Source organism: Arachis hypogaea, chromosome 1 (assembly GCF_003086295.3).
Source record: "Arachis hypogaea cultivar Tifrunner chromosome 1, arahy.Tifrunner.gnm2.J5K5, whole genome shotgun sequence".
Classification (NCBI taxonomy): domain Eukaryota; kingdom Viridiplantae; phylum Streptophyta; class Magnoliopsida; order Fabales; family Fabaceae; genus Arachis; species Arachis hypogaea.
In genome coordinates this window covers 107,286,277-107,299,285 of record NC_092036.1, presented here as the reverse complement: position 1 = coordinate 107,299,285, position 13,009 = coordinate 107,286,277, and the positions used below count along the sequence as shown (strand labels likewise).

The 13,009-nt window shown below is 31.9% G+C and overlaps 2 protein-coding genes and 1 long non-coding RNA gene across 7 annotated transcripts; 2 read left to right on the top strand and 1 right to left on the bottom strand.

Annotated features, from left to right (window-relative positions):
• Positions 1 to 284: 284 nt before the first annotated feature.
• Positions 285 to 3,894, top strand: LOC112708101 (uncharacterized). Of its 2 annotated transcripts, none has more exons than XM_025760241.2 (7): positions 285 to 661; positions 815 to 1,056; positions 1,465 to 1,550; positions 1,658 to 1,804; positions 2,375 to 2,498; positions 3,047 to 3,333; positions 3,571 to 3,894. In XM_025760241.2, the coding sequence occupies exons 2-7, from the start codon at positions 873 to 875 to the stop codon at positions 3,661 to 3,663; spliced, it is 921 nt and encodes a 306-aa protein (XP_025616026.1). In that variant the 5' UTR covers positions 285 to 661; positions 815 to 872; the 3' UTR covers positions 3,664 to 3,894. The 2 variants fall into 2 exon arrangements, with proteins under 2 accessions (XP_025616026.1, XP_025616033.1); XM_025760248.2 differs by having other exon boundaries at positions 390 to 661; positions 838 to 1,056.
• A 173-nt stretch (positions 3,895 to 4,067) lies between these two features.
• Positions 4,068 to 10,642, bottom strand: LOC112708077 (potassium channel AKT1). Of its 4 annotated transcripts, none has more exons than XM_072212760.1 (12): positions 10,061 to 10,417; positions 8,775 to 8,883; positions 8,518 to 8,617; positions 8,389 to 8,446; positions 7,975 to 8,292; positions 7,644 to 7,889; positions 7,442 to 7,540; positions 7,321 to 7,353; positions 7,024 to 7,209; positions 6,735 to 6,929; positions 6,591 to 6,666; positions 4,068 to 5,123 (listed from the first exon to the last, which is right to left on the bottom strand). In XM_072212760.1, the coding sequence occupies exons 3-12, from the start codon at positions 8,562 to 8,564 to the stop codon at positions 4,192 to 4,194; spliced, it is 2,190 nt and encodes a 729-aa protein (XP_072068861.1). In that variant the 5' UTR covers positions 8,565 to 8,617; positions 8,775 to 8,883; positions 10,061 to 10,417; the 3' UTR covers positions 4,068 to 4,191. The 4 variants fall into 4 exon arrangements, with proteins under 4 accessions (XP_072068861.1, XP_025616001.1, XP_025615993.1 ...); XM_025760216.3 differs by adding an exon at positions 9,311 to 9,434 and having other exon boundaries at positions 8,518 to 8,883; positions 10,061 to 10,416; XM_025760208.3 differs by having other exon boundaries at positions 8,518 to 8,883; positions 10,061 to 10,642.
• On the top strand, positions 9,467 to 10,238 carry LOC140178035 (uncharacterized). The gene is made up of 2 exons (XR_011870079.1): positions 9,467 to 9,742; positions 9,946 to 10,238. It is a non-coding gene; the product is annotated as an uncharacterized lncRNA (long non-coding RNA).
• Positions 10,643 to 13,009: the final 2,367 nt, after the last annotated feature.

Sequence of the window (13,009 nt, the reverse complement as noted above, 5' to 3'; positions counted from 1 at the left end):
AAAGTTTATATTAGACTATAATTATGTTTTAGTGTGTTTATTTATATTTTATTTATTATTTTATTTTAAAACAATTTTTTTAATTGAACCACAATCAAACCTATTGAATCAATAAACTAATAAACTAATAACTAAAGCGGTTCGATGACCGGTTCGATTTTCAAAACCTTGGCCAAAATAGATATTTTAGTCCAAAAACTAATGTATATGTTTTTTAAAGGCCTGACAGATTTAATTCCAATGGGCTTTCTCTTAAATGGGCCGGGCCATTAATGAATTATTACTGAAGAACATGTTTACCTGCGTATTATTATTCATGGTGTCCTCGAGAAAGGAGTATAAAAAAGAAGAAAAGGAAAATCGAAAAAGTCAGAGGTCGCAATCAGTAGTAGGTTTGTAATTGCCATCATGTTCCGGTTTACAATGTAACATAAAAAAATCGAACCCAGCAAATCCAAAACAGTTCTTTCAACCTTTTCTTTTGTTATCATATTCAGGATATATATTGTATAGCCTTTAATAAAAAAGTTTTTTTTTTTACATAAATAAATAAAATTGCAAAGGATAGCATTTGCTCTTCTATTGTTATCATCACAGATATTCACACTCATATAACTCTCAATCATCGAAGGAGCCCTCTGAATTTCGCACTAATTTCAAGGTACCTTCTAAATTCCATATTAATTTCATTAACCCTTTACGTTTTCCAATTCTTAAATATGTATGTAGCGACTCATTCATTTCTCAAGGATTGAAATTGAATCCAAAGATTGAATTTTGATTGTACCCGCGTTGTCGTTACTGTTGTGTTCAGCGAGATTGTTTTAGGGTTTTCAGTTTCTGAAACTCGGTTGGTATAGAACCGTTCATCAATGAAAGGGGAAGTGCAGCTGCAACCACCGGTGGTTCAGCAGAACCTTAGTGATTCCGAGCCTTTACTCGAAAACCAGGAGGAGGATGTGTCCCCTGTAAGCTCCACTGAGATCAAAGATGAGGACTTGGAGGCTGGTTCACTCCCTTGCTGTCGAATTTGTCTTGAAAGCGATTCCGACCCAGGTGAGATTTCCTGTAAAATTTATCAAATTTATGTTAATTTTTGGGTTTGGGCTTGGGCTGTGCTGCAATTATTTGTTTTTGATTAATTTTTTCCCCTTCCTAGCATCCATTGCTTTTTTTGGATGTTTTGTGCTTTAGAAAACCTGTATCTTGTAACTACAACTTCACATTTAATTGTGATTAGAACAAGACTGATTATATTGTGTTTAGTAGAAACTACTAAAAGATCAAATCATGATTTTCTTAAGTTTTGTTCCATGGAGGCATGGACATCCTCTATCGTTACACATACTCTTTTTTTTTTTAGTTTGGTAATGTCACTTCGAGTTATCAAAGAATAATATGGGTGTCCATTAGTCGGGTGGTGCTAGCTTTTATACTTCTAATAGTTGAGGTTCAATTTTGTAGAGGATGAATTGATATCTCCATGCATGTGCAAAGGGACCCAACAATTTGTCCACCGTTCATGTCTTGATCACTGGCGCTCGGTAAAGGTGTGTATATCTTAGCTCTGCTCTTGATGTTTATTTTTGACAGGTAGTCCTTACTGGTTGAGATCACATGATAATTTAGTAATTTACTTTTACTCTGTGCTTCATAGGAAGGATTTGCCTTCTCTCACTGCACTACTTGCAAAGCCCAATATCATCTCAGGGTTGAATTGTTTGAGGACAATTCTTGGCGTAAAGCAAAGTTTAGACTCTTTGTTGCAAGAGATGTTTTCCTTGTTTTTCTGGCTGTACAGACCGTGAGTACTCTTAACTTTCTTCCTTATATTTTTATGTTGTAAAGATTTAACAGAGTATTTCAGTGGTTATTGACTATTAATTTTCTTCCATATCCTTTATCATTTAGAGTGTCTTTTCATAGGTTTTATTAAGTCAGTGGTAGTTCAATATACTTTTAAGCTAGCCCAAAGAGGATGTTAGTTCTAGAAGCTTGACAGTTTCAATTCAATCATACATATGGTAGAAGCTTCTGTCAATTATTAGTCTGTTATTAAATAAAAGTCTGTTGGTGTAGAATCTCTACAGAACTTTGCATTCAAAACGAAGATATTTTGTAGCTTATGGGAGTGTTATTTGTTAAACTAAAATTTCATATCAGTATTTCACTATTTCACCAACATGAGTATATATAAACATTTAAAACTATATTTGTCGTGGGACTGTGAACAATTAGATGTAGAACGTATGATTCTGCTGACATCATCGTGGAAAGAAGAAAAATAGGATTTTGATTTCATTAGCATTTGATGTTTGTGAACAAGGTTAGCATACAAAGTATCTTATTTTGAAGGATTGATTGATTCTGCCAGGTAATTGCGGGTATAGGTGGCTTTGCATACATCATGGACAAGGATGGGAACTTCAGGAACTCCTTTGATGATGGTTGGGATAGGATACTGTCAAAACATCCTATACCATTCTATTATTGTATTGGTAAGTTATTATGCTTAACAGAGTTATTTGCTTCTTTTCAATGCATGAAATTCCTCTGCATTTGTCCTTTCGTTTCACCATGAAATCTTGCTGGGATTAGGGACCCATATTTCATTTTCTCCATATCATCTGCTGCATTTCCAATCTTCCTTCATATTTTGCTCGTGCTACAGTATTATTTACCCCAAAGAATATATCGCAAACAGAAGATTGTCTAACATATATTTACATAGAATCTGGATCATGTAATGTTTCACCATTTAATGAGGTAACATCACACTAAGACACATAACCAAACACTTTAGGATGAGGCTAACTAAAGTCATCTACATGAGAGAATGCATATCCAATAAGAAATTTGTATATTATATAACTAAAGAATAATAAAAAATACACAAAAATTTAAATCCATGTTTTATTGAGTTAAATCTTATTCTGAATAGTTGTAAAATAATCATTGGTGATAATAATCATTTGCAAGGCAAGCTCTTGTTTTTCTTTCTGTTTATTTCTCTATCTGTCTCTAATATTTTATATCCTTATACTAGGAGTGCTGGCTTTCTTTGTACTGATCGGGTTTTTCGGTCTCATACTGCATTGCACCTCCCTCAACAGCAATGACCCCAGAATGGCTGGTTGTCAGAATTGTTGTTATGGATGGGGCATCCTTGATTGCTTTCCTGCATCAATGGAGGCTTGTTTTGCCCTTGTTGTGGTTTTCGTAGTCATCTTTGCTATTCTCGGCATTGCTTATGGTTTCCTTGCAGCCACCATGGCAATCCAAAGAATTTGGCAAAGGCACTACCATATTCTCACCAAAAGGGAGCTTACAAAGGTATATATGAGCGCCATATCAAATATTCCTGTTTTTTTTTTCTTTTTTTTGGATAGATATTCCTGTTCTTATATCTATAATCTGGATTAATTTTTCTAATTTCTAACAGGGTTAAATAAGTTTATTGTTCCTATGACATGGAAAAGAAAAGAATCACTAAAGGGATCAAGAAAGTTATTCAACCCTCCCTAATATTTGTGTCTGACATATATTTCGTGTTATGTTATATATTCACAGGAATACGTAGTAGAGGATCTATGTGGGACTTATGTCCCACCAAAGTTGGATCCAGAACATGAAGCTCGCTTGAAAATGCTCAAGCTTTTGTAAATCACGGTGCACAAACCTGTAAAGATGATTTTTTTAAGTATTGAGTTGCTTTATTATACGGTAACATTCTCTTATGATTACCAACCTTGCTTGCCAGAGCTTGGATTGGTTTATGTGCTCTTTTGTTTCTTTTTTCATAAATCTTTTTATCTGGGCCTTCACCAAATTCTGTATACTGAAAATATGAGTCCTGAGAGAAATGAGGAAAATACAAATATATGCATTTGTTTATGCAGGCATTGTTCAGTTAGATATATTAGTATTCTATTTTAGCAAGAATAGTCCATTACTCCATTTTGCTTTTCTATATATTCACTTTATTGTTAACATCCAAGTATACAAAGTTTTCTTGAGTTCTAAGAAATCACAAGAAAGCTTCCAGTTAAGAAGTAGATGTGCTAAGATTTAAAATCGTAAAATTTCTTTTTGTATTTTAACTGTAACAAGAGAGATTTACAATATATAGGTTGATACTACTGGTTTAAGAGTAGGGGAGAAAAATGAAAAAAATAAGAGAAAATAACCATGCTACGGTTGCACACCGATTGTGGGTGTAGGATAGTCAGAGTTTTGAGCAGCACTCTCAAAAACAAGATGATCCCCATCCCTAATAACCTCTATATCTTCAATTTCAAACCCATCTTTGCATAGAACCTTAGCAGGACGCACACCAAACTTCTCAGCCCCAATATCAAGTAACTCCTGAAAGCTTCCAGGTAGCAACACAAGTTTCCCACCAGCCTCACCCTTTTCAGGGAAACTAACCACCACTCTGGTTGGCCATTCTCTACTCTTCATACCATTCTTTGCATTACCATTTTCATTCACATAAAAGAGCGTGTCCTTTTCCCCTTTGTTTGCTGCTGATATTATCCCAAACAAAGAGTTGTGGAAGTTATTGCTGCTTCTCCGCCTTGGGCGGCTTTGGCTCCAAGACCTGTCCGAACTCCTAAACCCATCCGAACCCCTAAATGTGCTCTCTTGGGGTAGAGGAATTGCTGGTTCACTTGTAAATCTTCCAAGGAACTTCTTTATCTTACCTTCCTTCTCAGGAATACGGTCCAAAGGTTGATAATTCTTAGGCTCCTTAATAGACTCAAAAATGGCTATGATGTCTTGATGCCCTTGCTGGACTGCTAGATCTCTTGGTGTCCAACCGTTCTTATCTGGTTTATCAATGTCGGCACCAAGATCCAACAAGAACTTCACAACTTCTACGTTGTCTTCAGAGACTGCAACATGTAGAGCTGTGGTTCCGGAGGTGGTGCTAGGGAGCGTGACATCTCCACCATAGCGCACTATATCCTTGAGCAAGTTGAGGGTGTTTTGTTCAGCAGCGATGCATGCAAATTGACCAACATCACCACTTTTCAAGTTAGCACCATTTTCCAATAGTAGCTGGCTTACTGATTCATGTCCACCCAATATGGCTTCCCATAGTGATACGCTGCCATCAGAGTCTGCAATCAATTCACATTAGAAAGTTAGATTTTGATTAGTGATAGAATGACTTTGTTACATTATTATATTATAGGATTAACTGTAGATCTCAATTAAAATAAGGCCAGATTCTATACTATAATAATAAAATAATGAATCCTAAATGAATATTAAGAAAATGAGTTCTATAAACATTTATAAATATTTATCTTTGCATAATGTATTTTCTGGTGGTAAGGAGCTTCTAGCATGTGCATTGTCTCTGTGTCTTGGGATTGGTTAAAATAGCGTTATCAATGTGGGAGGGGATTTGGATTTTGGTTATGATTGAAAGGGATAAGAAAGATATTTTCCTTCTGATAAAGTTTTCATTTGTGTCAATGTCGTAGACATCAATCTCATCCTATATAGATGGTGACTTCTACATCTGTTTACACGAGAAATATAGACCTTTACTCTTATATATATATATATATAGAGAGAGAGAGAGAGAGAGAGAGAGAATAAATATTATGTTAGGTTTTTTTATACGTACTCTGTAATATCTTTTGAATATGTATGTGTGTGTGAATTGAAATAAAACCATGCATACACTGCTATAGTCATATTAGGAGAAAAGTTTTCTACAAAGTAAGGAGGTTTATAAAATGCTAATCACCGTTCAATAAAGGTGGTAAAATTCACACACCACAAAAATTACAAATTTCAATATTTCAATAGTGATTAGGTTATTATTTTTTCAACTTCTTCACTTAAGAGGAAGATAATATTAAATCATCACAAAGAACAATTCTTTTAGTATTATTTTTTATTTCTGAAAATAGGACATGGTACATGCAAGATAAGTTTGTAACTTGCCGCCTTAAAATGATAAATTAAAAATTAGTAGTTTGCTGAGTATAAGAGACCAAAACAAGAATAGAATTACATCATCGTCAATTATTGTCACTTACGTAGAACTGACCATTTTTTTGTATTGCTTTTTAATTAATTAAAACTAGGATAGAATTACATCATCGTCAATTATTGTTACTTAGATAGAACTGATCATTTTCGTTATTGCTTTTTAATTCCATGTGTTTCTTTCTAAGAAAAACAAACAAAAAGCCGGTGGGGAAGATAAACACAAAACTAATGAGGAAAGCTAACATAAGAATCAATAATTTAGATGTTTGTTAACACTACATGACACACATATAATGCATATAGTCAAAAGTTATACTCTGGAAGCAAACTCTATAGCACATGAAATGTATAGTTAATTATGTAATCTAGATATACACCCTCGTGGCAATTTTATACATTGCTAAAGTATACAAAAAGATACTCTTGTCCAAATCGATATGCAGAAAAATGACATGTTAGCTTTAACAAGAAAAGATATCATACCGATTATGATATACGATTATTAAAGCATGACAGTAGATATTCCAAACAACTGCATCCATGTTAGTAAAGAACAAGCTAAGGGGCCAAGACATATCTACCTCTAATATTGGGATCCGCTCCATAATCCAGTAAAAGCATGACACAATTCTCACTTCCTTTAGATGCTGCAATATGCTGATTTCACAAGAATTAATTTTAGCAGCACCATTTTTTTAATAATAAAAAGAAAATTAATTACCCACCAAAGCTGTTCTTCCATTTCTATCTGATTCTTTTGAATCCAATCCTCGTTTTAACAAATGATGTAACAACAAGTCATCTCCTCTTGCTGCTGCAAAACAAAGACCAACTGGTAGGTCCATTCTACCACGAGCTAACATATTCTCAGTCTCCACCAAAACTCCCTCCATGATAGGGTCATTTAGTTCTTTTAAGTGCTGCCACACATTAACGAAACTAAGTAAACAAAATAAAACTGTAAAAGTGAATAAGCTAAACATGTTTGCAATGGAAGTTTATGATTATGCAAACCTGAAGAAGATTGTTCATAATAATATTTCCATCTCCTACGTTAGCCTTGACAATATTTAGAAAAGCAGTACGGTTTAGTCTCAAAAGCTGGCTTAATCGCTTTGTCCGAACCGTAAAGAGCTGTGGCTTATAGCAAAGCACACCAATCTCACCAAAAAGATCACCTGTATTTGCCTCTCCAACAACCTGCAATCAATTTTTAAAGTTTACATTATAACTTCTTGGCATATATATTTCAATGCAGACTCAGAAAATTTTTCAAGCATAAGTCAAATGTGAAATGTAAAATAAACTTGCCTGCTCAACGCCATTTTTAAGAACTACCAATTCCTGTCAAATAATCACAACATTAGAGATTGGACATAATATGAGAATCAAATTTGTCCAACGTGAAATTCAAGTAAGATTGGACAATTACCACAGCACCAGTGACTAGTATGTAGAAATCAGTTGGAGCTTCATTCTGTAAGATTACATCTTCTTTAGGAGGAAAATACTCTGCTTTCATCTCTGAAACCTTTAAAGATTGAATAAATAAATCAAAATAAGTCTCCAATGCAAATTTTATAAGTAACTGATGTAATTATTAATACTAGCCATGAAGAACATTTTTTCATTACCAATTGAAAGAGTAAATCATTTGAAACGCCTCGAAATAAATAGACTTTATCCACCAGAGAATAGAAGAGATAATGTGAAATGCTTGATCTGATGGCTTTAGGAAGGGAATCAATTGTCTCTTGTTGTTGTAACCCTTCGGAGTCTGTTCTAAACTTCAAACACAAATGAGCAAGCATCTGGTCTTGCAAACGAATAGGTAATTGATTCCTTTGAGCAAAACTTGAGGCAGCTTGTATGGTGTCTCTCTAAAAATTAATAATAAATAATCATAGTTATACTCAGATCATTCAAATTAGTGAATTCATTCATGTATTTAAATAATTTACTTACAAATTTTCGGGTTCGGCTTGTTCCATGGACAACTAAGTTAGTCATGTTACCAATCAAATATGCAGTAAGTCCCAAATTAAAAAGCATGTAAAAGATGTCAAAGACCATCTCTCTTGAATTAACTGGATGCAGATCTCCATAGCCAACAGTTGTTAAGGTAGTAATTGACCAATAAATAGATGTAACATATCTTGTCCACAAGCTCTTCTGAAGAAAATTTCCCATTGTTGCTCCAATCCATGTCCTTTTGGGATCACGATAACGAGCCGCGATAAGATAATAAAAGCATGCAGCACAATGTACAGCAAATAGGGTAACCTGAATAAATCACACAGATATTTATCTTCTTGTTCCGATATACAAATCCAAATCATCTTCTTTAAGAAACAAAGTATGAATTACTATAAAACTTACACAGATAAGTTTGGCACATCGAACCCAAAAATAGTTATAGCTTTTGTCCTTTTCCAACCTGAGAAAAAGCATAATATCTATTATTAACCAAATATATATTGCATTTTAATGTAAAGCTCTGCTTCTTACCTTGAAAACAATGCACTAACTCTTCGAAGACGCCATAGACGGAGCATGTTGAATAGGCCATAAGTCTGCAGAGGTGCAGGTGACAGCTTTCTAACAAGCTCTGAAGGAATGATAGAGATCAAATCAAATGCAAGCCAAGTTCTTGTGTATTTCCAAGCAATTTGTTTTCGATCATCAATTAGTAAATAAGTAGCTTTGTCAATATAAGCTACAAAGAAGGTGAGAATTATATCCATAGCAAAGAGTGCATTGACAACATTATCTGTATAGGAAAGGGGTGCTTCTGGTTTCTTAAGGAAACCAAATTCAAATGGTGATACCCAAGCTGTGTAGATAACAAGGATGACCAGGAAAGTCTGCCATATCCTACAAAAATCAACGAAATTCAATAACTTCACTACATTGAAACAACTTTGATGAAATTTATGCTTGGTAATTTTCACTTTTTTGCTATTGATTTCAAAGTCCAAAGTGATGATATATCAACATATTAGACACTTAAAAGCATTACAAATATAATTTTTAAATATTTTCCATGACTTCATTTTAAATTTACTGAATATGTTACCTTAAGACTACTAGGATAAATTTTTACAAAATAAAATTTATATCCCTTTTTCTTTCTATTCTCCTAATTATGAGAAAGAAGCAACAGTACTAGAGCTTTCTTCATGACACCACCCTTCATTAAACTTCTAGAAAATGAAATAGCATAATACTTTGAAAAACATAAGTTGCAGTTACAGAGTAAAAGACAGTAGATTTCGGGATTAATTAGAACATGAGACTTTACAGTAGTATCCAATCCAAATTCTTCCATTGCATGTAATGCAGCCACCCATCACACTCATCACGCGTTATTCAAAGTAAAAAGCAGGGAATCAGGAAAGTCAAAATCTGTAGGCTGACCCGTCACTCTGATTAAAAACCAAAGGAATGAAATGAACATGGACAATATCTCTCTTTCCAATAGAAAACATTATCTCTAACTTCTAAGCAAGAAACTAAAAAAGTGCATAAATAAGTGATGAATTTCCTCTTCCTATTCATTGGAATTGAATGATCCAACAGAAAAATAAAAGTTATAATTCTTATATAGAGTTTTATACCCATGTCTACATCCAACGAAGAACTTCTAATTCATGACGAGTATAAGATTCAGTTGCACAAGGAAGCTTTATCAAAAACATCCACTTATTATTACGTGACGAAGAAAGGAGGAAAAGTAAGTAAATAAAATATAAATATAAATAATAATGACAAACTTAGATTTTTTTAATGCATTCAGCAATTCATTGGCTAATGACAAACTTTTAAATTATTGCCCGGAGATTAAAAAAAAGAAAAGATATCTAAGATTTTACGAAATATCTTGAGTGGTGTATGATTTAAAAGTTAAAACTAGTTAGTTTTATTACTTGTTTGTAGGTGCTTTCTGTTAAGCAGTTTCAGAAAAGCAAGAACTTGATGAGAAGCATATGGCGTATGACATTGAACCTGTGAAAGATTTAAAGAAAGAAAAGTAATTAAATGATTGATTCACCTGTAACGACGGTCATAAGGAGAAACAGTGAAGCGTCGAAGCTTGACTCTGCGGTGACTTCTGGCACCAAGAGAAGGCAAGACCGCATTGGAGAGGCTGTAGTGACTGCCATCCCTTGAAAATTCTATCTCTTGATTCTCTTCACCATTAATACTAGTGCACATGAACATTGAAACCATTCTTATTCTTCTTTAGTTTCTCTCTCTCTCTCTCTCTCTCTCTCTCTCTCTCTCTCTCTCTCTCTCTCTCGATCTCTGTGTGTGTCTTATTGCGCAGTTGTTAATTGAGTCGGCATAGCGGACCTGAATTTGAGTATGGTAGGTAGGTACGTGCGTGTGTTGTGTGAGATGCAACACAAGTTTTATTTTTTCCTCTAACGTCCTTTATATAGGGATAGAAGATAGAGATGCGGCACACTCGCACAAATACTCAGCAACGCAAATCAGTAAATTCAAAATTGTATCATGTGATTCCGTTTTTGCTGTTAATACTGGCGATAGAGTAGAGTGAGTCTAGGTAGGTATACGCTAGGGGGCCCTGGCCCGCTCCCGTGTAATTCTGAAATACAAATTCCCAAGCAATCCTAACTTTAAAGGGATTTATATTTAATTAATTAACCCACGCACGCACATATATTCTTTCTTGTTGTTAAAATATAATTAAGATTAATTAATATTATTTAGTATATAATTATTTATTATAAAATATTATACTTTTATTATTATAATTTTTTTAGGTTTTATTTAAATATAAAAGATAAATAAATAAATAAAATAAAATAAAAATATTTATATATTATTTAAATAAAGAAAAATTAGATGAAAAAAATATTAAAAAAATTTATTTAGATAAAAAAATAAATAATAATAATAATAATATAAAATTATATTAATATTATTATCTAAATTATAGGTAAATTATAATTTATTAATAATAAAAAATAAATATGTAATTTTATTAAAATTTGTTATATTTTCTTTATTTTTATCTCATTTTTGTGGTGAAAATATTATAGTAGATCCCATACTGTTTTTTTATCCAATTTTTTCTTTTTATCTAACCAACAAAATATTCACTTTTCTATTTATTTTCTCTTCTTTTATTATTTTTTTCTTTTAAATTCTTTCAATTCAAATAATGTATTAGAACTTATAAATATTCTTCTATATTATTATTATATTATTTTACACAACTTAAATACACATAAATTTTTTTCTATTGTTCTCTCTCTTACTTTTTCTAACACTTATAAATAATATAATAAATAAATTAAATCGTTCCTATAATAAAATATTGTCTTTTATGAGTTTTTATCAAGAAATTAATTTTGGTTTACAGATATATCATATATGCATTTAATTATGTATCACCACTTTAACAAAATAAAATTATCTTTTTATAACTATCTAGCAATAATTATTTAAATGTTTGGAGAAATTAATTAGATTACATTATAAATAAAATATAAAAAATATTTAAAAGACAATAAAAATTAGCTTAAAGTAGTTCAAATTTTTTTATTTCATATTTGTTAATGATTATTAAAATAAATAAATAGTTTTAGATATAATAAATATATAATTATATATATGAAGTTAAATAACATAAAATATTATGTTATTATTTTTTTAGTATTATTCTAAAATATATAGTTTGTTTGATCATGTATTTCATTTAAATGTTAATTAATGCATTTTGGAGTGAATTACGGAGAACGGAAAAATGAAATTTCTTATTTATATTAGTAGTTGAAATCTTTTTTAAAATTTTTTGAAATTTTAAATGTTCTAAAAATTTCATTTATATACCTCATTCAAAGTTCAAATTAAGCACACTCTAAATCTCATATATTAATTGAGTATAAATTAAAAAAAATCTCAAATATATTTAAAGATCTTGCTAACATGCACATTTTAAGAATACTATAAAAAAATATTTTATTGAAAGGTATTGAATGAATAAACTTTTATATTTACAATATATTAAATACATAAGAAAATTTTAAAAATTATTATTATATTCTTGAAACACAAAATAACTAAATTCTTACATCTAAATAATACTTCCTGCTGATTGCTTGTTTTCTTCATTTGTGTAAACTTAATTAACCATTAAATGCAACCATGGGAGACCCCCAAGACTTGGTCATTGTAAAACTTCCACCATGCATGCATATATGGTTGAGTTGAAAACTTGAAATAGTATGACTTATTGAAACCATTGGTCTCTTTCTCTTGAATTTTCCCCCCAGTTAGCCTCTTTCTCTTGCTTATATTTATATGGCATTTAAGTTCTATGACTCTGACACTGGAAAATATTGCATTTATGCTCATATTTATATCGACGTACAGTTTGAAACTTTGAATATTATAAAGGAGTATAGAAGAAAAAATGTGACCCATTAATTAAAAATAAATGGTCAAATTTAATTCTGAAATATTACTTGTTCTTTAAATTAATTCTCAAAATTTTTTTAATTAAATTCAATTTTTAAATATTTTAAATTATTCAAAATAATCTTTCTATTAAGATTATTCTACGAAAAGATTGGAGAAAATATCTTCCGAGAAGTTAAAAGTTTTAAATATCTTGGGTGCATCATACAGGACGACAATGGAGAGATTGAATATGATGTAAATCATAGGATACAAGCAGGTTGGTCAAAATGGCGGAGTGCATCTGATTTTATATACGACAAAAAAGTGCCTTTAAAACTTAAAGGTAAATTTTATCGCACCGCTATAAGACCAGTAATGCTTTATGGTACGGAGTGTTGGATGGACAAAGGGGAGCACGAACATAAATCGAGTGTGGCAGAGATGAAGATATTGAGATGGATGAGTGGTCATACGCGACTGGATAAAATAAAGAACGAAGATATAAGGGAGAGAGTTGAAGTAGCACCCATTGTGGAAAAGATGGTTGAATCGTGTATCAGGTGGTTTGGAC